The sequence below is a fragment of the Pogona vitticeps genome, chromosome 15 (genome assembly GCF_051106095.1).
Source record: "Pogona vitticeps strain Pit_001003342236 chromosome 15, PviZW2.1, whole genome shotgun sequence".
Lineage (NCBI taxonomy): Eukaryota > Metazoa > Chordata > Lepidosauria > Squamata > Agamidae > Pogona > Pogona vitticeps.
In genome coordinates this window covers 1,885,490-1,911,595 of record NC_135797.1, presented here as the reverse complement: position 1 = coordinate 1,911,595, position 26,106 = coordinate 1,885,490, and the positions used below count along the sequence as shown (strand labels likewise).

Sequence of the window (26,106 nt, the reverse complement as noted above, 5' to 3'; positions counted from 1 at the left end):
TCACATAAATTTCACTCCCAAGAAAGTTTCTAGCAGGAGGGTTGATTGACAGGAGCAAAGGTCAGAGCAGCACATCCTCTAGGCGGCTTCTCCTGGGTGAACAGTGGCTCTGTGCCCACAGGAAACTTTTAATAATGTAATTTTTTTTATCTCTCATGCCCTGCTGGGCAGTTTTCTCATGGCACGGTGCTGTAGCTTGGACCCACCTTGCCAGTTATAACAGATAAAGGCTGGTTCTCTCTTTGTTCCCTCTCTTTCCTCGGCTGTGCTCCATCCATCCAGCAGATCCACCTTTCCTTTGGGTGTCGGAGCAGTTGGACTGTTGGCAAACATTCCATATCCCTTCAGGCAGCTGAGGCAGAAGGCTGGGCAGGAGTTTTGTGTCCTGAAGAGTCAGAACTCTTAGAGTCCAAGAGCTGCAGAGGGTTTGACGTCTCTCTCTCTCTTGATCTGTGTGTGTGAGAGAGAGAGTGAGTGAGAGAGAGAATTGGGATGGGACACAATGTCGTCTTCTGTCAGATTGATCTACTTTGAGGGGGCAAATGGGGAAAGTGCAATTCTTCTGCAATTCTACTATGATTTCTAGTTTTATTTGAAACCTCCTCTCTCTCTCTCTCTTATTCTGACCTTAGTCAGTTTCCCCCAAGAGAATCCAGAGGTGTGCCGCCATCCCTTCCTTCCTACCTTCTTTCCTTTACAAACAGTTGGGCCTTATCAACAGAAGGCTGTGATACGGATTTGGAGCTGGAAGGAGGAAATAGAAGGGGAAGGCAAAGAGACCAAAGCAGAGGTTCTTTGCTAATCCACCAGCTTCCTAAACAGGCCCAGTGCCTTTTTGACGAAGACCTGCGCCACTGGAAGAGGCAGTCGTTCTGAGGGTTTCAACCTTCCTCTAGATGAGCTGTGGCTGGCCTTTAGCAGAGGGAAGGAAATGAGCACCATCCAAGCTTGGAAAAGTTGCTTTGTGGACTGCAACTACCAGAAAAGCACAGTGTCAAGAAGGGGAAATCACCCAGGCCTTTGATCTGTGAGGTGTGATCAGCAGGGGCTGTCTGCAGAGAAGATCCGATGTAGACCTGATACAGAGACTTCTCTTTTGAAAGCAGGTGGCAGTGGGATTAGGAACAAACTCATGGCTTCCGTTCACATGCAGTTCTCCTTTCTGCTGTGTTTTTGTTTCTCTCAGTTTAGGAACCACACGTCTCCTTCTGTCTTCTGTGTGTCTCCTCAACAATCTTGGTGCCATTTCTGGTCCCTTTGTGGCTCCTGAAGGTGTAGAAGGCCTTCGAGAAATGACAGCGCTAGCCCTACTTTAATCTGTGGACAAAACCTTCATTAAAGCTACATGAAACATTTTTCAGGAAAGAAAGAAAACCTGCTTTTGGCAAACACTGCCTTGCAAATGGATTTTTAAAATCCCGTTTCCAGCCATGTTCTTCCCCATCTGTGCTGCCACTTGGGTTTAATTTGTTAAAAATAACTTCCTGTGGTTTACTAATTTCTCTGAATCCTCTCCAGCCAACCCACGATCATGTTGTAAAGGCATCTTGCTCTTATGCATCCAGTCAGATCCAGCGGAAGAGCTGCTTCAGTGAGGGTAAGTGAAGGTCTGCCCTCACCATGAATGGCGGCGCGAGGGATGAGAGGAAGTCGGGTCAGCCCTCCTTGTTTTGCTTTGTTTCTCATACCTAAGCCTGGTGTGGTTCTTTCTTTCTCACACGCCAAACCAGAAAGTGCCTTAACAAGACATCAGCAGAGTTTCCTCACATATGTCGCCATGCTCCCCTGCCTTGCTGACAGAAGGAAAATGGTATTGGATCAAACCAGAAGCCTGTTTAATCGATAATATTCCATCTCCACCATGGTCAACAAGCTGCATCAGTGGGATTCCCAGAAGCGGGGCATGAGGATAACAGCAGCCCCAAGGGGGTGATAATGAGCCACAATGACTCTTAGCCATGGATCGCCTTCTCCACCATGAATTTCACTACATTGGCCACTATTACAGCATTGCTTGTGGGACTGAACAGGGTGGAACTGTGTGTGGTGGTCTAACAGAACGACTTCCCTTTTCTGTGTCAGACGTCCTGCCACTCTGTTCCAGGTTTTAAAAACCTTTTTTCAGAACTTCAGATCACCCTACCAAGCTTCTTCATGTTGGATCATGTTGGCTGTCCTTTTGGGAGGGGGAGTGTTGCTTCCCCCCCCCCCAAACATTGCAGCATCTCTTTTTAGTTGTGCGATGACAGAGGTCTGTGGCAGCACTAGGGACCTGCGTGAAGCCCTAAGGATATGAGCAGCCTTATTTTGAAAGCATCTCAAGAAGGATGGGCTACCCTTTTGCTGACCGTTTCACAAGAGTTGACAATAAGCCTGTGAAGAATTACGGAGGGCAGACGTGATTTTTACAGTGGGGTACATATCCTGCGAAGCCTTCATGGGGAAGCACCTTTTTGCCCACATTTTGGTTCAGTTCCATGTTCTGCTTTCCAGTTCAGTGATGGACATCTGCTATCTTAGGAGATCTATTTAAGAAAGCCGGAAAGCTCCTTCCTTCCTTCGCCAGTAAAAGAGGCTCGTGTGGTTGTAACGTTCTTGTGACTGAAGGAGCTGAGAATAAGAAGGTTTATTTCTATGTTGTGATTTTTATAGCCGTAATTTCTTTACCAGTGATGGCTGACTCTTCCCACCCTTCATCTGCTTTCCTGGGATAGGTTCTGTCTTTTCAACAAGAGTTGCAACGGGCCCCGAATATCAGCAGTGGGGCAGCTACATCTGTCGAGTTTCTGCCTGATGTCCAGCCATCGAAGACCTAGCAGGGCTATGGCGTTAAGATCTGAGTACCATCCTAGAGAACGTGGAGAAGCCAGGAGGGAGGCTGACTCTGTGAACATGCAAAGCGTCCAGATGGAGTGGACTACGATCTCCATTATCCCCATAGAGGCCCTTAGTTGCAGAAGGTTGGATGCAAAGCCCAGTGTTGAATTGGCCAAGGTTTTCGCACCGGTTCTCTACAAACCAGAATACTTTATGGATATAACAACAAACTTGCATGATTTATACAAGAAGCAAATCCCCACGATTTGCTGGTACAGAGGGGTTTTTGGCATTCCTCATTTTCCAGGACAGCTTTGCTTTTCAGTTGTTGACCGAACCTTTTCCCTTTTGATTTCAGTGTCTTCTAAAGTGGTCCGGGCAGCTCATTTGTCCTCTGTTTGTCTTGCGGATCTGGCCACTTTAACTTCCACTCTTGAAGTGATTGAAGCCTTTTGCCAATATTATCTCTGTGATCCACATGGTAACCCTGAAAGGTTGGCCGGCGCTGCCTTACCCCCTTTTTCACAGTAAAGGACAACCACACGCGTGGGTTCTCTCAAACTTTTTATTAGTGCCGTCGTTCACAGCATGGTCATCAAGAGAGGAACTTTGGTGAGGCACTGAAGAAGAATAAAAAGAATTATAGGACTAAAAGTGTCCACCCATAGAGGAAGACTGTCCACTGCATGTCTGTCCGAGTCAAGGTTCTGGGTCCCCATCAGCCTCAGCAGGAAGATGAGTAATTTCTGCCGCATCTCTACTCGGGTGTAATCGGAGTATTTGCTTCCCTTCTGCTCTGTCAGACTAGGGACACTGACAGTCTCCAGAGGACATTGCCTGTTGTATTTCTATATAATTCTCCTTTTTATAGTTGTGGCAAAATTTGAAGTAGAGATTTCTCAGTTTGCTGCTTGCTCTAGTTTCTAGTCCACAGTGGAATGTTTTTTTAAAAAAATAATTGTTTGTTTGTGGGGGTGTTGATTTGAATTGGTGCAGCCACAATTTTTAAAAACACCACGAATTCTCCTGTCATGGGGCATTGTTTTTCCTGTCTGGCTGCAGATAAAATTGACTCAACCATGGGGGAGCAGCTCCTCACGAGCCTGCGCGTCCCTGTCTTTTTTGTTCTTGCCCTCAGGGAAGCTGCCGCCCGTGGCCCGTCCGCTCGGCTGACGTGGCGCCGTGAGACGGGCCCACTGGAGTGTGACGGCTCTTGCTTTTTCGCCTCGCTGCTCCTCACGATGGGCTCGCTGGCAGGGAGTCTAAATATAGACTCTGCGCTGGAGCTTGCAAGAAAAGGAACATATTTTCCTCATTAATTTTTGAAAAAGGGTGGCCGGGAAAGGGAGGAGGAGGAGGAGAAGGAGAGAGAGAGAGAGAAAGGGGTGTGGGGGAGGAAATGTGGGGAGGGGGTGCAGAATCACACCTTGACAAGTTTGCTCTCATTCATACCTCACGTATATCAAGGATGACAGGCGAGAGTTCCCAGCATCTCCAGAAGATGGTGATTCTCCAGCGTGGCACACTTGCTCACTGCGCCTTCTGCCTCCGTCCTATCCATACGCCTCAATTCTCACGTGTGAGTTCTCGTTGCTTGCAGATTTAGAGGGTGCCTGCACTCTGCTGAGTTGTCGCGGCTTGATGCCCCTTCAGGCGCTCCTGAAAGAATCTCAGGATTTGTAGGTAAAAACATGCAAATCGAACGTCCCACCGAACAACTGTAGGGCGGCGTCTGATTTTTGCGCCGTCACATCAAACCCCTCATGGCGCCAAAGAGGTTGAAGAGCCCCCCGTGGCAAATTGCACCCAGGTTTTTGCAGACCTGCTTCTTCGCACAGCGACCCACCCGAGCCTCTAGTGAGCCACTTCTAGCCACCCGGGCCTAGACAATGAACCCAGGAAACCAACTGGCTGCCGGCCAGGAGAGGCTGAATAGAGAGACAAGGGCCTGGTGGAGCAAAAGGCCATTTCCGATGGTCCTGATGGAGCAAGGGCCCAACAGCCGTTGGGTAGGGCTTCAGTTGCCACGGCTCCATCCTGTGAGCTCATAGGATGCTTCAAATTTTGAGGTCCCTGCCCGGACTACGAATACCAGCATTCTCTGGGTGCCGCCTAAAGTGACCTCCAATGGCTCTTAACAAGCATAGCGTGGACCCTCTTCAAACCAGCCCCTTCCTCAGGAACCAGGTGGATGGGAGCCTTGCTTTATGTTTAGGCTTGGTGGTAGAGCATCTGTTATGTCTTCAGAGGCTTCTAGGTTCCTTCCTTCACTGCTTCAGGCTAGCGTTGTGAAGGGCCTCTGGCTTTGCTCACGAGAGCAAAGGGCCAGGGAGTGCAAAGCACTACGAGGCAGCTTCTCACTTCCGTCGAGTAACGAGCCCTTTATTCAGAACCGTGTGGGGTGGCGTATATAGTTCTTAGGAAAGGACTCTCGTGGTGGGTGAGCCTTTGTGTCCCAATAATGTTGGACGAGGCCTGTGACTGAAACCCGGAATGACCTTCTGCTTGCCACTGGAGGATTAGTTCATGAGTTCATTTATGAACCACCTTTCTCCCCATGAAAGGACTCAGGGCAGCTTGGCTATACCAAGCTAGCTGGTTCGTGATGGCCAACATTTGATTCCAGCTTCTGACACTCTTCAGCAAGACTTGCCCCTACGTGGAGAGGCTCTCTTTGGCTCTCCCATCTATCCGTGGCTACTAGAACTTGTGGCGGAGGTGGTCGTCCTTGCGTTGCTCTTGTTGTCCTTGTGCATTCAACAATGTTAATGTCGTTAGTCACCCAAGGGGCCTTTTGAAAGCCAAATGTAGAAATGGTTTTACAAATAAAGATGGATTTGCAGCCAATAGCTTTATGGTAAGGACTGTCTTTATTACGTAATGGTTTTCAGTGTCTTCAGACCATAGCTTTGCTGCGTGAATTTGCTTGTACGAAAGACACCGGTGGGTTACATCTGTTTAAAAAAAAACAAACACACGGGTTTATTCAGAGACCATTGGAAATGGAACCCCACGGAACACTCCCGATAACATTCACCCGTAGAACGTTGCTCCTCGTGGTATGTTTCATTTCACTTTTAAATGTTGTAAGAGGTTGCTGATTAATATTTATAGCCTCGCTGCTGTAATAAAAATTTTAAAAGATCATAAATGAGTAGCGTTGTGACAAAGGAGAAGAGGGCTGCTGTGGCAGGAAAGTGGAACAGGGGAGCCTTGTGCGTGTGTGTGTGCGTGTGTGTGTGTGTGTATAAAATGAGGCATGCGACTTTCAGGAAGAGATCAAGGAGCCCATTTACATGGCATGTTTTAAAACCAGTTTCAAACCTGCCTCCAGGTGCCGTTTTGTCTGCACACTTACTTCCGGTGGACTTCAGTTCCGTCAAACCAAAGCTTCTGGATTCGTTCTGTAAACAATGTTCCCTGGATGAAGCTTCATCTGGTTCCAGACCATTTGGTGTTCACTCCTACCATATTTCTATCCGCACCCCTTTCCTGCATCCTCTAGAAGTGGGGCCTATATTTTTTGGGCTCAGGGATTAGGTGTGGCTCCCCTTCCATGGAGGGGGGAGAGAGACAGGGCCTGCTGTCTCCCGAGAAGAGCACCCCACGCCCATGGCTCTGATTAAACTGCAGCTTCTTCTTCTGCCTCCTTTTTCCCCAGGATGCGCCTTCCTGACCTACTGTGCCCGCGAATCAGCCCTCAAGGCCCAGAGTGCTCTCCACGAACAGAAAACACTGCCAGGGGTAAGTCCCGTGAATTGTCTCTTGGGATCCTCACCTCTCCCCACGCCCCATCTTCTTTCTTACCTTTACTACCACAGCTTTCTCATATCCAGCCCTCTCTTCTTCCCTCCCTGGTTTGCAAATGTACGAACATTCGTAGCAATCACCAGATGGCCGTCCCTTTCCCCGTGAAGCCAGGAGAAGAGCAGGTGGGCCGATTTCACTTAGGGCCACCCACATTTATGGCTCTCCTGGCAAGGGTGAACCGTTGCCAGGAAACAAGATTATTATTATTGTTATTATTATTTACTAGCCCCTTGAGTTGCAACAGCCATGCGCTATGTGCGCGCTCAAGAACACGGTTCCTTTAAGAACAAACCAGCTTCCCTCCCTTGATATGGATTAGGAGACTCTGGTGCCGTTCTGTCCTCAGGAATCATAGCAGGGGCTTGTGTTTTAATTTAGGACTCGGTCTCTCTCTCTCTCTCTCTCAGACCTTTTCTCAAGGGTTCAGTGCATGGTTGCAGACAGGGGATGCCCCACAGCTGCTCCATGGGGCACGGCCCTCTGTGCAATCTGAACCCAGTACTTAAAGCTCAACATACCAACCTGCACCAGCTGTTTAACCAGTAGTGACCACAGAGTCAAAGAAACCGGTGCATGCAAATAAAAGGGGCCACTTTCTGGGCCCGTCCATATTTCCAACCGTGCTTTTTTCATTTTGTTCAGCAAATATCAAGTTCCTAGCCCATATGGAATGGGATGTAAAAAGTGGCTTCCCCAGCCAGGACACCTACTTGACATTTGGGCGAATCCTCACTCTTCATCTAGCCCTACCTCGCTGGGGTGTTGTTGAGGAGATCCTGGGAGGGACCCTGTATTTGCTGCCCAAGCTCCTTGGGGAAGGCGTGTGGATCTAAGCAGGATTACTAAATAGGATAAGCTTCTCTGAGGCTCAACGAAACCTCAGAAGCCAAGGAGGAGGAGCAGGGGAAGGGGGTTGAGCAGGATTTTCAGTGGCCATGAGCAAGTGAAGAATAATGGATCTTTAATTCTTATTGCACAAGCCAGTTGGCGGGGCTGATCTGGTATTTATGCTTCCTTTTACGGACCTGAGACACCTGATAAAAATATTCCTCCTGTTCCTTAAGAAAATAAATTTATCTTGATTACTGGCTGTCCGGGGAGCTTAGGAGCGATGGTTGCTTACATCCATATTGGCCAAATTAAGTAAATACTAAACGGTCCCCTACCAAAGTCAAACAGTAAAATCACATCAAGGGGTATTGCCAGTAATTTTTCTACAAGCTCAAGGCAAGGAGAAGCAAATGGCAGTCGTCCCACCTCTGCCACCCAGAGCAGGCAGCTTAAGCAGGCGCTTTGTATCACCGAGGGAGGAGCAGATAGTTCCAAACTCCGTGTGCCAGCCACACAACCTTGCCGAGGCATCACCTTAGAACTGAGGGTATCTCTTTGTGGGAATTCTGTCTCCCTGAGCACATCAAGGGAGCTGTTGTTTTCATCACCACCGGATCAGTTTTGGGGTTGCAAGATGAGGTCATAAAAGTCTACGGGAAGGTCTCGGTTCTCCTCTCATGTCTGCCGTTCTCCCCTGAAAGGCTCCGTCGTCTGCGACCCCACAAAAAATACTCCTCCCTCCCAAAGTGTGGCCCATCTCCTGGTCTACGAGACTCTCCTTTAGGCCACCGAAAGCAAGCAATAAAATCATCTCAGTATGTTTTGCACAAGATTGGCCTCCACCAAGGAGCGAGCCGAGTGCAAAGAAATCCCACCCACCACCCAGAAATCTCCGAGGGTTCCCCCTTTACACATGGCTGTCCTTAAAAGGGGACTTTTCTCCTTTTCTTCTGCCACCCTTTTCACTTCTCGCCTCCTTAGGTGCCGAATCCAGAGGGGTAAGAGAGAAACGGGGCCTGATGGCTTTATTTCCCTTTGCTTTCATGGTGGGTGTATAGAGCAGATGCTTTCCTGTGTGTAGGCTAGGAGCTCCCCCTTTGTGTGGCAAAGGCTCTTCCCCCCCCCCACATACACACACCCCATTTTCTTTTCTTCTGTGCCTCCTGCCACCTGTTTTTGCTTTCCAAGGCTCCTTTTTCAGTTGGTGGCTTATTACTATTATTCATGTATGTATATATATACGTGTGCATAGCTAATATGGCAATGTGTCGGCTGTGATTTGCAAATACTTCCCTGCCTTGCCACTCAGGCCCCCACCCATTCTCTCTCCTCCCCCTTCCCCCCCAGTCTTCCATTGAAGACAGAGGGTCTGGCTCTTAAGAGGGAAACATTTCTGAAAGAAAACCCAGTTTTCTGCTGGTTAAGAGGGCAAGTCCATTGCTCTTCACCTCCTGTGAAGTGTTAGAATGGTAGCCCTGCATCTCTGAGAAAGGTGGAGGGCGTGATGTTCAGTCGGTTCCTTCCTGAATCTTCAGGTTTTCTTCTCTGTTCTTTCCTCTCCTCTCCTTTTTTCTTCTCGTGTTTCTGGCCTTGGCGCAGCCAGAAAGAAATACTGTAGAAGGGAAGAAGTGCCATCTAGATTCTGTATTAAAGCGTAAAATGATTTAAAGATTCAAATACCGGTCACCTAATACCAGTCGAGGTTGTACTTCTTGTACTACATTTCATGGTGTAAAGATATGTCGCTTGTCCTGGTTTCACGTGGCAGCGACAACCCCTTCCTCGCGCAAGACCAAGGATGTCACGGAGGGCGGCCAGAGGTGTCCACTCGCCCCGATCTCAACAGAACAAGGACTTGAAGTGGATTCTTTCTCCAGCCCTTGGGTTGTCCACCCCTTCGCGCTCTGCATTAGGGCTTCTGGCAAAGGGGCCTCCTGGCTCTTGCTCATTTGGGCCAGTCCCCCGTTCTCTGCAAGACCCTGGCCACGCGAAACCGGGTCACGCCTCCCACATTCAGACTCAGGCATTCTCCACTTGTTCAGAGACACCCTTTCCCTTCTATTGCTTAGATTTGCAGTGGCTTATTGCGGTCGGTCCATGGCGTGGAAAAGATGTTTTACACTTTCTCGGGGCACACCCTTGTTTAAGTCATGGGCCTCAGGACCGGGTCTTGGATAATGGGCTCCGCCTGCCTTGGACGCCTAATTTCTTAACACGTTGACAAGCGGCAGGTGTTTATATTGTCTGTTTGTGTGGCAGAGGCAGCTGTTCAGTCCCCTTCTGCTCACCTGGCCCCTGCCTTTGTTTGGCCTTGCTTTCCCTCTCTCCTCCGTTTCCCAGCAGCTGTTTGTCTAGGGAGGAGGTAGACAGAGCAGGTGTTTTGCCTGCTGCTTTGGTCGTAGGGACAATGGTTACCTCTTCCAACGGGCGCACGCCAAGTCTTGGGCAACAACAACAACAACAACAGTAGGTTGTGTCTTTAGGTTGTTCTTAGGATCTCGCCTCTCAGCCCCATCCTCATGGCTGGGGCTAGTTCCATGTGGCTCATGTGTGCACACCTGGGAATAGGACAAAATAAGGTAGACTTCTTAATTTTCTTTTTCTTCCTGGGGGATAGTAGCTTTCCATAAAACAACAGCAGCGGCTACTGGGCTTCTAAGTCTTTATTGTTCAGAACATAAGAATAGTCTCTCAAACCAAAGGTCCCTCTGAGTCCAGCATCTTCTTCCCCACAGAGGCCCACTGAATGCCTTCTTGACCCTTCCTGCAATGGGAAGATATAATAATAACAGCTGCAGACCTGGAAGGGACCCTGTGGATCATCCAGTCCAGCCCCTGCCAAGGAGGCACCGTGGGGGGATTCGAACTCCCAACCTCTGGCTCGGGCAGCTGGATGCCTGAACCAATAAGCTACCCAGCATCTCTGTCAGCGGTCCTGTTTCCTTGTCCAGAAACCATCTGGGGTCGTGGGGTACATCTTGTGGCTACAGGTTCCACAACTCCGTTCTCTGACAGGTGAAAAAGGACTTTTTTTTCCCTGTCCCAAACTGGACGCTTGGTGGTTGCAAAGTTAGGAATGTCAGGTCCTCTCAGGAATCAGTCCAGTCAGATCATCTGTGCCTCGTTCCCAGACACGACATGGCTAGACAACTGCTCAGCTGCACAAGGTAACTGTGCACAAACGCCGCTGGCCGTGTGGAACCGAGCGCTTGAGAAATCAGAATCACACTGACAAGGAACAGCATTCTCATTTAATAATTTTCCTCCAGCTTCAATTACGACAGAGAAAAAGGGGGTAAAAAGCCTTCCTCGTGAATGTGTCTGTCTTGTCTGGACAAGAATGGAGTCACAGTATTATTAGCATCCTTCCTCCCATAACTCCCTGACATCTGGCCCAGATGTTTTACCCTCAGCACATCATAGGAAAAAAAAAAACAGTAACAGTTGATGATAATAATATGGACAAGGTCCTTGTTCAGCCTGCTGTCGCCTGCAAAGAGCAAAGTCGTACAGCTCGTTCCCAGATCTCTGATGGTCTCCCATCCGAGCGCTAACCAAGACTGACCCTGTTTCTCTTGCCCAAACCAGATGAAATGAAACCCATTCAAGGTGGCTGGGCTGGCACCATAAAAACGTATTGGTGACTGGAACCTAAATGATGCAAAAATACATATATAAATAAACAACATTAAATTAAATGTTAAAAAGTAATTTGTTGAATCTGGAATACAAATGTGCTCTGTGCACTTCATTAATACCAACAGCACACATTAGCAGGGAGTTTTTATAGATTGTGGCCCTGTAGAATTTTACATTTACAAAATAAATAAATGTTGCAGTCCAGGCCTGCCTTTGGCTTTTCCGCCTTTGTTCGCTTTCCCTTGCCGCCCATCCTCCCCTTTCGTTCAGGGACTTGTCTGGAAACATCTGTTATAAATATATTCCCTTCTGCTCTTGTTAGCGCCTCACCTGGGCTACCCTGTTGCTAAGTAACCAGCAGCTCTAGAAAGCGCTCCGTCTCTGTCTGCCAGGTAAATACTGGCCAGGCAGCGTGGCTCGTGGTGGAGGGGGGAGGATGATGAGGGTGGGGCAGAAGGAAAAGAAGAAGAAAAAGCAGGGTGCTGTGATCGGCAGGGCATGTCAGGGGAATTACATGCATGTCCCTGGAGACATTTCTGTCTGTGTTGATGTAAGCTTCCTGCAAAGTTCCAAGGTGAAGCCTACATTCAGTTATTTATTTATTTTATACATTTAAAAATATTTTTACCCCACCTTTCTTCTTAAAAGGGACCCAAGGCAGCTTACATCATTAAAAGACAACATTTAAAGCTTAAAAATAAGGAGTATACAAATACTAAAAAGGATCAAACAGATGCCATTCTGAGAAATGGTAAATGTAAACAAAAAGTGCATTCAAAGCAGTAAAGCACAACAATCTGTTTAACAACCCCCACTCAGAGACCTGGTCACTGAGGGAAAGGTTGCCTGGAGAGAAAGGTCTTTGCCTGCTTGCGGAAGGACAGCGAAGATGGGGCCAGCCTGGCCTCCAGTGGGAGGGAGTTCCAGAGTCTAAAGGAGCTGCCACCGAAAAAGGCCCTCTCCAAGAGAGGCGAGAATTTAGGCATCTGCAGCTTCTGCAGTGTTGTGTAAAGTTGCACCAGTGCTTTAAATTTTTTTCCCTTTATTGCTACCTGACAGCCTTTGCTCTCAGTCTGGTCTGACCAGACACAGTTCTTTTCCAGTTATCTGTAGCTCATATAAAACGTTCTGCCCTGTCAACTCAAACAAAAGATCAGTCCATCCAGCCCATCTTCTGATCCCATAGTGACCAACCAGGTGCTTCCCAGGAAGCTCACGACCGGGACGTGAAGGTAATAGCCCTCCCCCTTTTTTTTTTTAAATTTCAGAGTATACATCCTCTGAACCTCGACGCCCCATGTACCTGTTGATAGACGTACCCTCCCATGTGAATTTAATAATATAATAATCTTAGAATTGCAGACCCTCTGGATCATGGAGTCCAGTCCCTCTCAAGTGGGGACTCCCAGCCGCTGGCTCTGCAGTCAGATCTCTAAACCATGTACGCCGTCTCTTCTTAGAGTCAGCATCGCATGGTATTGGCAGAAAAGCCCATCGGCAATAGCTTCTCTCCTCTTCCTTCTTGAAAGGAGAGCCGTCCTCCTGTGTACCTGAAACATACCTAGAATATTGCACAGCAAACCTACCCATAAGGTGGCACTTCCTTCCTTAATAATGAAACACTTCTTGTTCCTGCCTTTGTTCTGGCTTCCTCTAGGCTAGACTCTTCTTACACCTCTTGGTTGAGACGTTCACACAGTTTCAGCATCTCGTACCTGAATTAGGACAGCGCCCTTCCTCTGCCGGAGAGGAGAGATTGACTGAGGCATGCCCTGGTTCTAAGATTCTGGCCTATAATTTTCCAGCTGGTGTTTGCACTTTGGAAGCTCTGTCTGTATAGGGGGAATGGCTGAGATTGCAGTTGACTAGGCAAGATGGGCAGAGCGCTCAAGATCCTATAAAGCAGTGGTTTCCAACCTTGGGTCCCCAGTTGTTCTTTATCTAAAATTCCCAGAACCCTTTTCACCACTGACTGTGCCAGCCAGGATTTCTGGGAGTTGCAGTCCAGGAACATCTGGGGGACCCAAGGTTGGGAACGACTGCTTTAAAGGACTCTGGGATGATTCAGCTTCCCCTCTGCCCGTCTTTCTCACATGGAGGTGCCCTTCTTTATACCCAGAAAAGGGACTGCTTTGTAGGATAAGGAGTTGAGAGTGAAACTGTATGACACAGAAAGGGAGATATCACATTAGCTTTCCAGAGACGCAATTCCCACCAGGACTTGGTGTCCAAGCAGACGTGTTGCGCTTATTGAGGTGGCAAGGTATTTCTGATTGAAGCTTTAAGTTCGGGGATGGCTTGATCCCAGGATATTTTGAGGTTGGCCTTCTGATTGCTCTCTCTGTCTTTTTCTCTCTCTCTCTCTCTCTCTTTTTTTTTCTCTCTCTTATCCTCTCCCGGAACCATTTACCTTGTCGTATCACCCACCCCAGGTCACCGATGCTAAACAAACAGACTGCACTAACACTGCGGTAATACCCCCCCCCCGACCGGCAAAGCATGCCGGGATCTAAGGAGATTTCAGATTGGGTTGGATAATCCCCGGATTTAGGGCCCGGCGAAGCCGAGGCAAAGTGTGCTGGGGGGAGGAGAGGGGACAAGGGAAGCAGGATTAAAGCAGGTGGCATCCAGACCGATGCCTTCTGATCTCAGATGGGCATCCTGTCCTTTCTTCCTGGGAAACAGACAAGAAACGGCCACCACCGGTGGTTCAGAGCCCACCCACCGCCTTCCTGGGCAGTGAAGAGCCTTGGGAAGTGTTGGGTGTTCCCAAAAAAGGTTTGAGGTCCCTAGTGGCAAAATTCGAGCAGTTCGCAGATTTCTCCTGGAATAAAATGTGGAAGGCTTGTTTCGGAGATTCTAGAGCCTTCCAGCAATGCCTTAGAGAAATAGGAAAGAAGTGGGGGGAAGCCCCCACGTGTGTGTGTGTGTGTGTGTGTGTGTGTGTGTGTGTGTGTGTGTGTGTGTGTGTGTGTGTGTGTGTGTGTATATATATGAGAGAGAGAGAGAGAGAAAGAAAGAATTTGGCCACGATTCACTGTCCATGGATCCCACATGGTTTTGGGAAAGATGCAGAGAGCTGAAGGAGCCACCCCCCCCCCCAATGCTGCCTTTCCCACAAGCTCAGCCTCTTAAGGCGGTGGTTTTTAATCCATGGCTCCTCTGTTTGGCCCAAGGTAACCTTCTGCATCCGACTCGCCTCCCCCCCCACCTCCAACAGGGAGCCCGTGTTAGATTAAGTGGGGGAGGGCAAGGCCCATCTGGTCCTCCCTCGCCTTTCCCAGGCCATGCTTTCAGATTTGAAGCAGAATTCTTGGGAGAGGCAGGTTTCAATGGAAGCAGGAGGTTTTTAAGCCCTAGTCCTGTGGAGTGGGAATTCCACCAGTTTGGTAACAGAGATTGTTGTTTGTTTGAGTTTTTTAAAAAGATATCTGTTTGCAAACATTTACCACTCTACGGAAGCCCACCTACAAGGCATAATGACTGTTCCCCTATTTCTTGTTGGTATCGGCTTCTTTTAAGGTACAGTGCTTGGCTTTATGGAGGTTCCATTTAGCTTTCACAGCCATCAACACCACCTGTCCTTTGAGGTGGTCTAAGTAGGTTCCAGGTATTTCATGCATGTAGAGCATTAAAAAAAAACACACACACATAGATGGAATTATCAAATTCTCGATCCCAGAATTCAGAGCAAAATGGAGCTCACCATTCATCATCAACCCCTTCCCCATCAGTTTCCCTGAGATTTTTTTTTTTATTCATTTAAGCAGTGGTATAATCTCAGAGCCAGGGCAAGGAGAGGGGACCGTCTTCTTGGTGGTGGTGTTAAAGGATTGAGAAATCCCTGTTGATCTACTGCAAATCATCCCGAGATCTCCCAGCATATCAGATCGGCCATCTGTCTGCTCTGACTCTGTGCTCACTGGCTGCAGCCTTCCAGGGTTTTTACACACTATCTCTCCCCCCCCCCCACGTGCCTTGACAGGCAAGAGTCCTGGAGAGGAAGAGAAGCTTCCCATCCACACAGAGCCCGGTCTGGGACTTTTGAAATCTGGATCTGCTTTCTGTGCATCCCGCAAAATAGGTTCCCCCCCCAAAAAAAAAAACTTGCAAAAGTGTTTATTGCAAGGATGGGACAGACGAAGTCTCTGAGTTAGGTCTCTCTTCTCCCCTCAAGCCCTCTTCCCTTCCTAAGGAGATGGGGTGGCGGTGTTGAAAAAAAGGCACGCCCCGCTCTCCCTCCACGCTAGAAAGGGAATGTGTCGGCCATCAGCTCCAGATGGCCGAAGGAAATTAAACCTGCGTCCTCGGGAGGTTGGTAATCCCCGCTCTAATCCCCCTCACGGAGGCGCTGGTGGGATCAGGAAAGGGCCTCCGAGCAGCCGAGGCAACAGACGTGGGACTTTCATTTTTCTCTTTGGGGGCAGCACAGTTGGGGGATAGAATAAAAACCACTGGCTAGCTGGGTGGGGGTGGCGGGACTAGGTGGAGCCAGAGGTGGACAGTTTGATCCCCCCACGGTGCTTCCTTGAGAGGGGCTAGACCCGATGATCCATAGAGTCCCTTCCGGCTCTGCAATTGTTACATTATTGGTGTTATTATTATTATTATTAATCCCAGGGCTTGTGGTGGGAGCCTGGCCCTCCCATTCCAATGTTTTAAACACTTGGGCCATTAATAATGCTTGAGACCTTGCAGAGTGGGATGAGATTCCCAGTTCGGTGCAGGTAAAAATAGACCAGTCGCCAGGAACTCCCTCCGGCACAGGGTTGGGGGCTCTTCCGTCTTCCCCTGGACCTGCCAACAAACACCCTTGTTTTGGGAGGCCCCATGCAGTAGGTTGAGAGCACCACCACCCTTGCTTGGAGGTGTCCAAAATCCAAGGGGGACAGGTCTCCACCCTCCAAGAGGTGACAGACTGGAAACCCCCCACCCGGGGGCGATGGAAGGGGTGGTGGGAGGTAAGCACAGGAAGGAAGGAAGGAATGTTAGATGATGATTCCCTGGTTGAGGAACCAGGGATCTGCATCTTGGAGGACCTCAGACCCCCATGGATGACGTTGGCAAGAGCCAGTGGGGGTCACAGGTCAGCCCCACCTGGAGGCCCTCTTATTCCCACCCCTTGCCTTAAAAATCAGCAAGATCCTCCCCCCTAAATCCAGGTCTCTGCCTGCTAGGAAAACCTCGCCCATTCTCACAGCACCCCTTGTCTAGCTTCCGACGCTCCACCCACCGTCCTACACACCCGCCTCGAAACCTGTCTCCGCTTAAAGCCTTAAGGACTAGCGCCTTTGAAATCTAAACGGACGAGGTTGAGAAACGCTCCTCCCCCCTGCAGTGGCCCTCAGACCGAGGCTGAGCCAGAAAACCCACGGGGGGGGGGAGGTGGTTCAAACAAGGCAGTCCAGCCCCGCGAAAGATCTCTTCTGCATCCCTCTTTGGTTTCCCGTCTGACCGCCTGACAGATGGAGCAAAGACGCTGGCGAGGTGGGTGAGCTCTCGGGCATTGCCCGCTGGAGGTTCTCTGCTCCACCCCAGAGCCAGCTGCCTGCCCCCCCCCCAACTCCTCGGCCTAAGTGCCGTTCTTTTTTCTCTCTCCCTGCCCGCCTGCTCTTGTTTGTGCCATGATGGCTATAGAGGCCACAGTGCCACACCATGGACCCAGTGGGCAAAACAAGCCTGGGTTTTGGAAGATCACGCTGGGGAGGGAGGGAGGGGGGGCTGGGACTGGGATTATCCTGCATAGGGCTTGCTTTTTCCATGCTGCGCCCTGTTGGGAATTGGGTTCTATATTTGCCAAAGCCTCTTTCCCCTGACAGTTGTTAAATGATCATTTCTTACTAAAATGCACACACACACCCCTTTTCTCCTTTTCTCTTTCTCCTCCTCTCTCTGCTCCTTTCTCTCCCTTCCTTGGGCAAAGTCTCCTGGTCATTGTTTATAGAGATAAGTGATGATGTCAGCGCCGTTCCTATGGCAACCGGATGGGTAAATTGGAGATGAGTGGGTGGTTGCCATGGAGTATATTCTCCAGTTGCCATGGTTACTGAGCATCTGCTCCCCCCACCCCTTCTTTTGCTGCTGCTTTTTCTTCAGCTTTTTTCACTGACAGAGATGATGAGGATGGAAGGGGAGCGGATTTCATAACTTGATTTTGTGTGTGTGCGTGCGTGCATGCACACATCCTATATGTTTTTCTGGAGCCCTGTAATTGTCGGTGGGTCATAGATTTCCCCAGGGGGGTGGAATTAGCATTGCCTACAGAACCAAAACCCCAGATTTATCCTACACTAAAGATGGGATAGTCCTGGGTCATTTTTGTCATAAGGCTTTGGAGGGGGAAAGGGTAGGATAAAGGCGTATCTCCCAATTCAAAAGGAAGGATTTTTGAAGGCATGAAAGCAGATGAGCTCATGTTCGGTTTAACCCCCTGTCCTCTGCAGAGAACTAAGCTGAGGCACACGTCACAGAAGAAAATTCTCTCGCCGCTGGTGGCTGCTTCCACTTCTCTTCCTTTCCCTCCATTGATTCCCTTGCATCATACTCTGTCCCCCCCTGCTAAATTTTAAGACTCTTGGGGCAGAGAGCTGTCCTGAATTTAGTGCTGGTTCATCCCGCTAAATTCTAAACCCTAAACCCATTTGGGCAAGTGCGGGCCCTCTCACTGTTTCAATTGGCCTTATTCATCCTGAGAGTGTTGTATAAGGACAGAACAAGGAATCATTCTGCAATTGGCACCTATCCATCAGATGCTGCTGGATGCAGTGTGGACTTAGTCATGGCAAATGTGGTCCTCTTCTAGGGTCTGCCCCACTCAAAGAAGTGGGGGAAGAAACAGGGCCTTCTTGGTGGCTGCTCCAGAAATTTGGGATTCCCTTCCAAAGGAGGCCAGACTGGCCCCTTCCCTTACTTTCCTCCCTGCCATTTTATTCCTACAGATCTTTAGATGCTCACTTTGCTTTTCTGAGTGCTTGTCTTTTTTTTTTTTTTTTGAGACGGTGTTGTACACCTAAGCAAATGAATAAATAAACTGACTCCTAACTTGTTCAATTATAAGCCAGTGCAGAAGCAATGCTTTTAAACGCCATTGGGCTTTGAGGTTCAATCCTAAACTCTCTTTAGGGACCGAAAATCTTGCAGCCCTCAGGTGAAAAAACCCTCGAGAGAAATTTCCCTTTTTACACCCAGGTTCTCGAGTACGGCTAAAAGAAGCATCCTTCCTGTCCATCTCTTTCTAATTCCTTGCAGTGAAATATCTCCCTTTTAATAGAAATTAAAAAGAGCAGGCAAAGGCTCTGGCATTTAACCAGGAAGATGAGGCAGGTAAGGAGGTAAAAATCGGGGATGGCCCGTGTGCACGAAGAGGCAGGAAGAAATCAAAAAGGAGTCACAGGAAAGGAAACTGGTCGGCTGCACCAGTTGCCACGGCAACTGGCGATAACCTGGCAACAAGAGGCGAAGGTGGGAGGCTGATGAGGAGGAAAGATACAGGCCCCAGACACCATGGCAACTGGCTCCGAATCGCTTCGCGGAACCTTAGTGGGCGGTTCATGCTTTGGGCACGCGTCTCTCCATCACTGGGAAAAAATATGGCCCTTACTGTACCACCTCCCACCCACCCCTTCATCTCCCATCCCTCTCCGGTAGGGTCAGGCAAGACAACTGCCTGCTGATCCCGCCCGGATGCTCTTGAAAGAAAACTACCTTGCGCGCTCGCGGATTGGAGCCAGGAAAGGCAGTGGCTTCCCTTATTTTGCTCTGGTGAAGCCGGCCGCTGGAGGGTCCCTGGATTTCTGTTCGGAGGCGAGCTCAGCCCCAAAGCCTCTCCAGATGCCTTCCTGCCCTGCAAAGTGACAGTGGCCTAGCAAGCCGTCACGTCCTGGAACCTCCTTCTAGCCAAAGCCTTTCATGCCTTCATGGGGGAAAAACACCCCCTTTCCTATCCCCCATCCCTGCTCCTCTTTTGCTGTGGCATTTTCTTCCCTTCAGAGAAGCGGCGCTGTTTGTCCATGTTCGTTTAGCGGCAGCTCCACCTTCAGCAGTTGGAATAACTGTGAACGGTCTGCAAGAATCTGGCTGCAGAAAGACTCAGGGGTGCATGCGTGTGCTCTTAAAAGAAACAGGGAAGGACATTTGGTCTATATTACATAAAACACACAGCTTCCCTCTTGCAGTATATTTATTGCATGATTTGGAAGAAGAAGAGCACACAGAATTTTAAACTATTCCTTCTTCCCACATTTTCCTCGTACAGGACAGAGTGCTTCCCCTCTCCTGCCCATCATACCTAGCTCAAACTCTTAAGATGGTTTCCATCCGCACCAAAAAAAGGAAACATACTCTGCGCGTGATCAGAGGAACCATTGTTCCCAGACAGTGGCCATGTATCCAGGAGGAATCCTAGCTTCTTGATCTTCGCAAGCCAAGCCGAAGTCTTAAAACCCAGTTCTGTCCCAGAGGGCTTTAAAGATTCCCTCGGGTGTGGCTTAAAATGGGCTTTCTCTGTGTCTTCCCTGCTGTCCTTTAACCCAGCACCCGGCTTGCCCAGCATTTGGCCGGAGGCTGCTCCTGTTGGATCGACAGAGCTCTGTGTACAGTACATTAGCAATAGTCACCGATGGGGGAGTCAATTAGCAATGTATTCCTTCCACTGATTGCACAACTTGGAGCTCCCCCCACCAAGCGCTACCCCTGTGTGCATGTGCAGGGTGGTGATGGCGAACGTCCCCAAATTGTGTGTGTTTGCGAGCAAGCAAGAGGAAACCCATGTTGGTCTTATATAGAAGGGTACGTTTATTTTTCCCCCCTCATCATTGTCACGGGATCCTTCAGGGCTGAATCGAACATGAATTCGCCCAGAAGGAAACCCACTGAAATGAACAGGATTTAAGTTTGTTCAGACTGACGTCAGTCTCATTGGTTTTTAGACAAGTTTAAATAGGACTTATGTGAAATTTAGCAGAGAGATCATGGCAGGAACAGGGAGGAAAATGAGCTGCCCTGCAAGGGTGGCATCTGTAGTAAATGTAAACTGGTGCAATCCTCCTTCATCCTCTGTGCGGGAGTCACAGCTTTCATGGGTGTAGCTCAGCATGTCAGTTTGTGGCTTGGGGATGTGCTGAGGGTGGGAAATGAACTGGATAACGTTAAACCTGGTTTAGATGTGTAGCGCAAAAGGAAGTTTGTTTACTGCAGGTGATCAAAAGGCTGTGAATGGCAAAGCATGAAAGAAGCTCTGTTCCCAAACAACTGCATCTTGTCACCCTCTTGCCCTTAACGCCCCACGTTAATCGGTTGCGATTTGTGTTTGTGGTGAGATGTTGCTCCTTCACGGTCAAGGTGCGCTCAGCACGCCTTACGATCAGTCCTCAAAAGTCCTGGTAAAGGTGGCAGTTCTTCCCGTAATAAGAATGTGGGAATCGTCCTGCACAATCCAGCCGGCCACCTTCCTCACTCAGAATCCCATCCCTTCAGATACATGGGGTACAGCTAGCAAGGTGAGAAAGCAGTGCCCCCTCCTCATTGATCCCCAACCCCTAACCTAACCTTTCCTCTGAGCCTAGCGTGCAACAGCCTTATCTCTTTTCCAGTCCCCCGTCAGCGCCGTCCGTCATTACATTTTGTAGCAGTGGGTTCCACAGGTGAATCCTGCAGCATGGTTCTTTTATTTTATCCACCTTCAGTCAGTTTCACTGGATTGAAGGCACACACGTACGCCAGTTCCAGCATCCTAAGAGAGGTTGAGAACATAATAGCTTCATTGATAGACTTGCATAAGATTCTGTTGTGTGTCCTTGGCTCTTCCCCTACCCCCACCCCCTGGTCTGAATTAAAAACAACGTAGACCTGAATGCTGTTCACCGATGTGGTTGCATAAAGGCTTTGGCGCGATCCTGTCCCCGACTCCAGCATCGTCCTCTTTGTGTGCCTGTTGACAGACTGGTTGTGCAATGGGGGGGGGGGCTACGGGAAGGGAATATAATATCCCTGCTATGCCGTCGCTCTAAAGGCACACAGAAAATGTCATGAGGACTTTGGCTTGAAACGCTGGCACTTTTCTTGGGGAGGCCGAGTGGCCTGGCCCTCTGGACGGACGGATTTCACTGCCCTGATTATTTTTGAGACAGGAAGTGTTCCGTACCGTATACGGTTATCCCAGACGCACCACGAAAAAAGGACATTGCAGCATCTTAGGAAGAACTTGTCCACGTATAGGAGCAGCAGCAGGTGATCAAACCCCATCACGCCATAAGCTCACGCTGGGAAAGAGGCGTGATGATGGCCTAGCTACACGATCAGCTTCCTTTGGGAGAGAGTCCTGTAATCCGGCAAGCCACCCTGAGAGGAGCGCCCTATTTTTAGCTTGGGATTATCTCCCTAGGGAGGAATGTTGGCACCAGCTGGCGAAGAATCTTATCAATTAATCTTAATTCTGCAGGGAGCAGTCATGGAAGACGGCACCCTGTGCATTATCCCATACTCTGGCTTTTCTCAGCGTTGGGCGAGCCGAGACAAATACAAACCAAGCCGCTCGTATCTGGAAATAGTGACATTTATGCTTTATGCTTAGACTGTTTATGGACTGCACTTGCCCTTGGTCATAGTAGTCAGGCTTTGATATTCTTAGAGGACGCCTCAAAAAGAGCAGGGGGGCCTCTAGACAGTCGGTAGATGTAGAATCCCTGGGGCAGCGAACGGTGCATGCACACACACACACAGACCCCACGTGCACACCCAAAGATGCAGACAGCTCTGCCCTGGAATCCATGCGGGAAGCTGGGCCACCTTACAGGCCACGAGCATTCAAATCTAAAAGCTTAAGTGGCAACATGAAGGAAGGGCCTGCATGCAGAGGAAGGCTCCTCATGAGCAAAGGACTCCTTACGAGCAGGGATCTCCTGAAGGGTAGAACAGTCTCTCTGAGATCCTGCAGCAATGGAATTCTGGGAGTTGTAGTTTGATGCATCTGGAGACTTCCAGGTTGGGGAAGGCTCTTCTCTCCTTCCCAAGGAGAGACTCTCCTCCTGAGCCACTACCTTCTGCCCTTCTGTACCTGGATGGTGGCTTTACCCACCTTGCACTCTCTGTTGTGTCTCCATCCCTGCTTTAAAAAAATAATAATCAAAAAAGCATTTTTGTGGGGAGAGGGTGAATATCTTTCCAAACATGAAGTAACTGCTCAAAACAGACTTGAGCAGCCACGGGGTATGAAACAGCAGGCAGCGCACTGTGGCAGGGAGCCACAGCATTCCCATGTGCATATATGCATGTGAGAGAAGCCGCTATCACCTGGCTATCCATTCAGAGGTTTAAAGGGTTGGAGCAGAAGTCGGTATTCTTTTCCCTTCTGACTTTTTTTTTTTTTAAGACTGAAGCTTCAGTGGTTGCTTGCTGTTGATCTGTCTGGTTGGAGCTTCTTGGAACTATAGTCCAAAACACCTGGAACGCCCTGTCTAGAATAGTGCTTCCCCGACCTTCGGTCCCCAGGTGCTCGTGGGCTGAAACTCCCAGGAATCTTGCCCAGCTTGTGGTGAAAAAGCTTCTGGGAGTTTTAGTCCAAGAACATCTGGGGACCCAAGGTTGGAAACCACTGCTCTAGAAGGGTGTGTTGCGAGAATAAAGAACAACAGCACAAAGGACTTATGCTAACCCTGACCACCCACTAACAGGGCATTTTTAAAGCAAGTGTGATTAACCGGAAATAGGGAGAGAGTGCAGAAGGCTAGGACGATGTGAAGCCAGAGCCTCATCCATACCCTACAGTGGCTTCTCCTTGCAGCCGCACACCGATGGATCCTGTGAGCAAAATCCATTCTTTCACAGCTCCCGGTAGCGACTGGGTTTTTCCGAAGGCTTGCCCCCCTCCTCGAAGGCTCCTTCTCACCTTTAATATGATTAAAATTTTCTCCCCAAACATCTGCCCTTCAGTTTTAAAAATGTTTTCCTTCTCTCTGTTTTAGAATCGAAGAGCTACCCATGAAAAAATAAATTCAGCTGCATTTGTGTTTTTTGTTTTAAAAGATGTGCAGTGTATTGGTGTCATCCTTTTGCTTATCAAAATATCACCTAATAAATTAATCTAACCGATTAAGCCACTAAACACGGCAGCCTTGGCATTAGCCTGTGTCTCCTTCTCGTTCCAGATGAACCGGCCAATCCAGGTTAAACCAGCAGACAGTGAAAGCAGAGGAGGTAATGTCGCCCGTCTGTGGCGTTGGGGGTATGGAACTGTCCAGAAATCTTCCATTTGGGATTCTAGACTGGTTCAGTCCTTTTAACGGAGCTGGCTTTAACGCTGCTTTCCGAGTGTTTGATCCCCAAGGTATCCCAGTGGCTCAAGCTGGTTACCGAGGTTAATTTCTTAGAAATGCATACAAGTGGGGAGCAGGAGGTTAGCCAGCCTGGCTTGGCCAGGCTTTTCACGACCCAAGCAACGTCCTCTGTTCCTCCTCCAGAAGACAGGAAGCTGTTTGTGGGGATGCTGGGTAAACAGCAGACGGACGAGGACGTTCGGAAGATGTTCGAGCCGTTTGGGAACATCGATGAATGCACGGTTCTCCGAGGCCCCGATGGCACCAGCAAAGGTGAGAAGGGACAGGGGGTCATCTCTCCACGTGCACGCACGCACGCCCCACGGCCACCTCGGCTCCCAGCTCCTGACTTTCAGCAGATGATGTCCGAGGGGCTATTCAGAGAAGTACATTAAGGCAACTCCAGAGGGCAGATTTGGGATGTATGAAGACATTTTGAAATCTAACGCACAGACACAGCCGTGCCTGCTTTCCCTCTGAGCCCTGCCAGGCTCCTCCTGCCTCTTGAATGCAGATGGCAGACCGACTCAAGAGCAAATTAGGCCCTGCGCTGTCTGCCTCCTTCAAGTATTAAAGGACTGCCTGTTCGGCATTTATTTCAAGAGTACACGTTCTACAGAAACGACGCTCTTGAAAACACAGTCAGTCCTCTCTGAGGCCCCCCAGAATCAAAAAGCCCTTACTAAAATTCCGGATGAATTTGTTTCTTCAAGTTGCATTGTTTCTCAGAGATAAAATTCAGTCGGGATGTATGAGTGAACACGGAGGACAGGTGGTTCCCTCCACGAAGGTTTTCCTGTCCGTCCTTCTCAAGCTGCCTCCTCCCCCAGTGTGGGTGAGGAAATCACATCTCTGAAAAGATCTGCCGCTTAAAAATAAAAAAAATCTCCCTGCCAGAAGATCTGGCACATAAAAGGGGCAAAGCGAACATGGACCCTTCTCTGAGTTGGCTAGATTTCTGTGTGGACTGTTTAAAAAGGGCTCTCCCCTACCCTTCTCCTGTCTGAAGGGTGAAAGTGATACAATCAAATAATAGCCCAGCACTGGAGACAAGAAACATGGGTTGCTCACACTACAGCTCCCCAAATTCTGCAGCCTACATGGTCTGGGAGTTACAGCCCAAAAAAACCTCCAAAGCTTTTGCATTGCTCCAAGTTCACAGGTCGCACTTGTAGGCCAGTCTCTCTCTCCTTCCTCCCTTCCGAGTCTTTTACATGGTTTTCTCTTCACCTTTTCCCCTGCTAGGCTGCGCCTTCGTGAAGTTCCAGACGCACGCCGAGGCGCAAGCTGCGATCAACACGCTGCATGGCAGCCGCACATTGCCGGTAAGACCCCTTGGGTTCCAGACTTTGGCACGGCTCCTTTTAAAAAAATATTTAAAAAATGAAAGAGTACTTTGTGTAAGTTCTGCTGCCCCTTGGTGGACAACACTTTCTATTACACTCCCCCAAAATTTGGGAAAAGAAATTGTACAAACGCGTTATTATTTTTGAGAGGGCGGGTGAACCGAAAAGCAGTTGTCAGCAGTTGTTTTTAAAGCAATACAGATTTTTCAGTGGGGGAACACAGATTTCTTCCCCGCCTCCCCCCAATTCATTTTTAAAAACGGAGGTGAGTTTGATATGTGAGAATCAGCAGCTAACAATGTTATTTGTAGTCCAGCTTTCACAAAATCTTTCTTTCCCCTTGGCATCTGATGCTGAAGCAGCACAAAAAAAAATAGGGGTGGCCTCCTTAAGAGGTTGATGGGCAGGAACCGGTACGTCCTGGAGAGTGGCCGGTTTTTAAACTCAAGAACGTGGCCCAGTAAATGTAACTGGGAGGTTCTGGGAAACCTGACCAATGCTTTCCTTCCCCTGCGACCTCCACCTTTGTGGCTCTTTTCTTTCCATCTCCTCTCCGACAAATGCGCAGAAACGCTGGCTGGAGAACTCAGAGCGAGGACGTCCTCCCCGGTCGCTTCAGCCCAGTGGCCTCATGTGCCCTTCTTTTTCACCTTCTCTTTTCCCACCCCCCCACCCCCACCCCCCAGGGTGCCTCCTCCAGCCTCGTGGTGAAATTTGCCGACACGGAGAAGGAACGGGGGCTCCGGCGCATGCAGCAGGTGGCCAACCAGCTGGGCATGTTCAGCCCCATCGCGCTGCAGTTTGGGGCCTACAGCGCCTACACCCAAGCGGTAAGGATCCTGCCTGGGGCCCAGGGGGGTGAGAGATGTTTTGACTGACTGGTGTTATTGTGGGTGCCTGGAAGCCTCCAGGGGCAACCGCAATGATGCCATTTTCTGTCCCACACCCTCCCCATCCTCAGCTAATGCAGCAACAGGCCGCTCTCGTGGCTGCACACTCTGCCTACCTCAACCCCATGGCGACGATGGCCGCGGTCCAGATGCAGCAGATGGCCACCATCAGCCCCAGCGGCCTCATTGCCACCCCGATCACCCCCATCACGCCCTCCTCAGGTAAGTCGGACCGAAGGGGGACGGGAGAGGGGCGGGAGGGAGAGAGATGAGATGGATTCCCGGTTGCCCTCCACCACATCTGGAGGATTCTACACCGTCCAGGTTAGCACTGTTGCGACCTGGTCTTGTACGGAGCAGCTCCCTGGTCGCCTCTGGCCCTCAGAAGACTCAGACAGGCGAACGTGGCAGTTTAATGGAAGGAGGCCGCTTGTTTAACGGGAGCGAAAGATAGGGCTAAAA

General features: G+C 49.5%; 1 protein-coding gene across 5 annotated transcripts in view; it reads left to right on the top strand.

The window, feature by feature from the left end:
- CELF3 (CUGBP Elav-like family member 3) overlaps positions 1–26,106 on the top strand; it is a 54,490-nt gene that overhangs the window by 15,291 nt on the left and 13,093 nt on the right. For 4 of the 5 annotated variants that reach the window (XR_002300961.3, XM_078382205.1, XM_078382206.1 and 1 more), the window contains 6 exons: positions 6,479–6,561; positions 23,241–23,289; positions 23,553–23,681; positions 24,654–24,733; positions 25,441–25,584; positions 25,716–25,866. Coding sequence is in view for 4 of the 5 variants with exons in the window: in XM_078382205.1 (XP_078238331.1) it covers positions 6,479–6,561; positions 23,241–23,289; positions 23,553–23,681; positions 24,654–24,733; positions 25,441–25,584; positions 25,716–25,866 (636 nt within the window). In the remaining variant the exon portion in view is untranslated. The remainder of the gene's footprint in view (positions 1–6,478; positions 6,562–23,240; positions 23,290–23,552; positions 23,682–24,653; positions 24,734–25,440; positions 25,585–25,715; positions 25,867–26,106) is intronic. The other variant, XM_078382204.1, reaches the window with a different exon arrangement.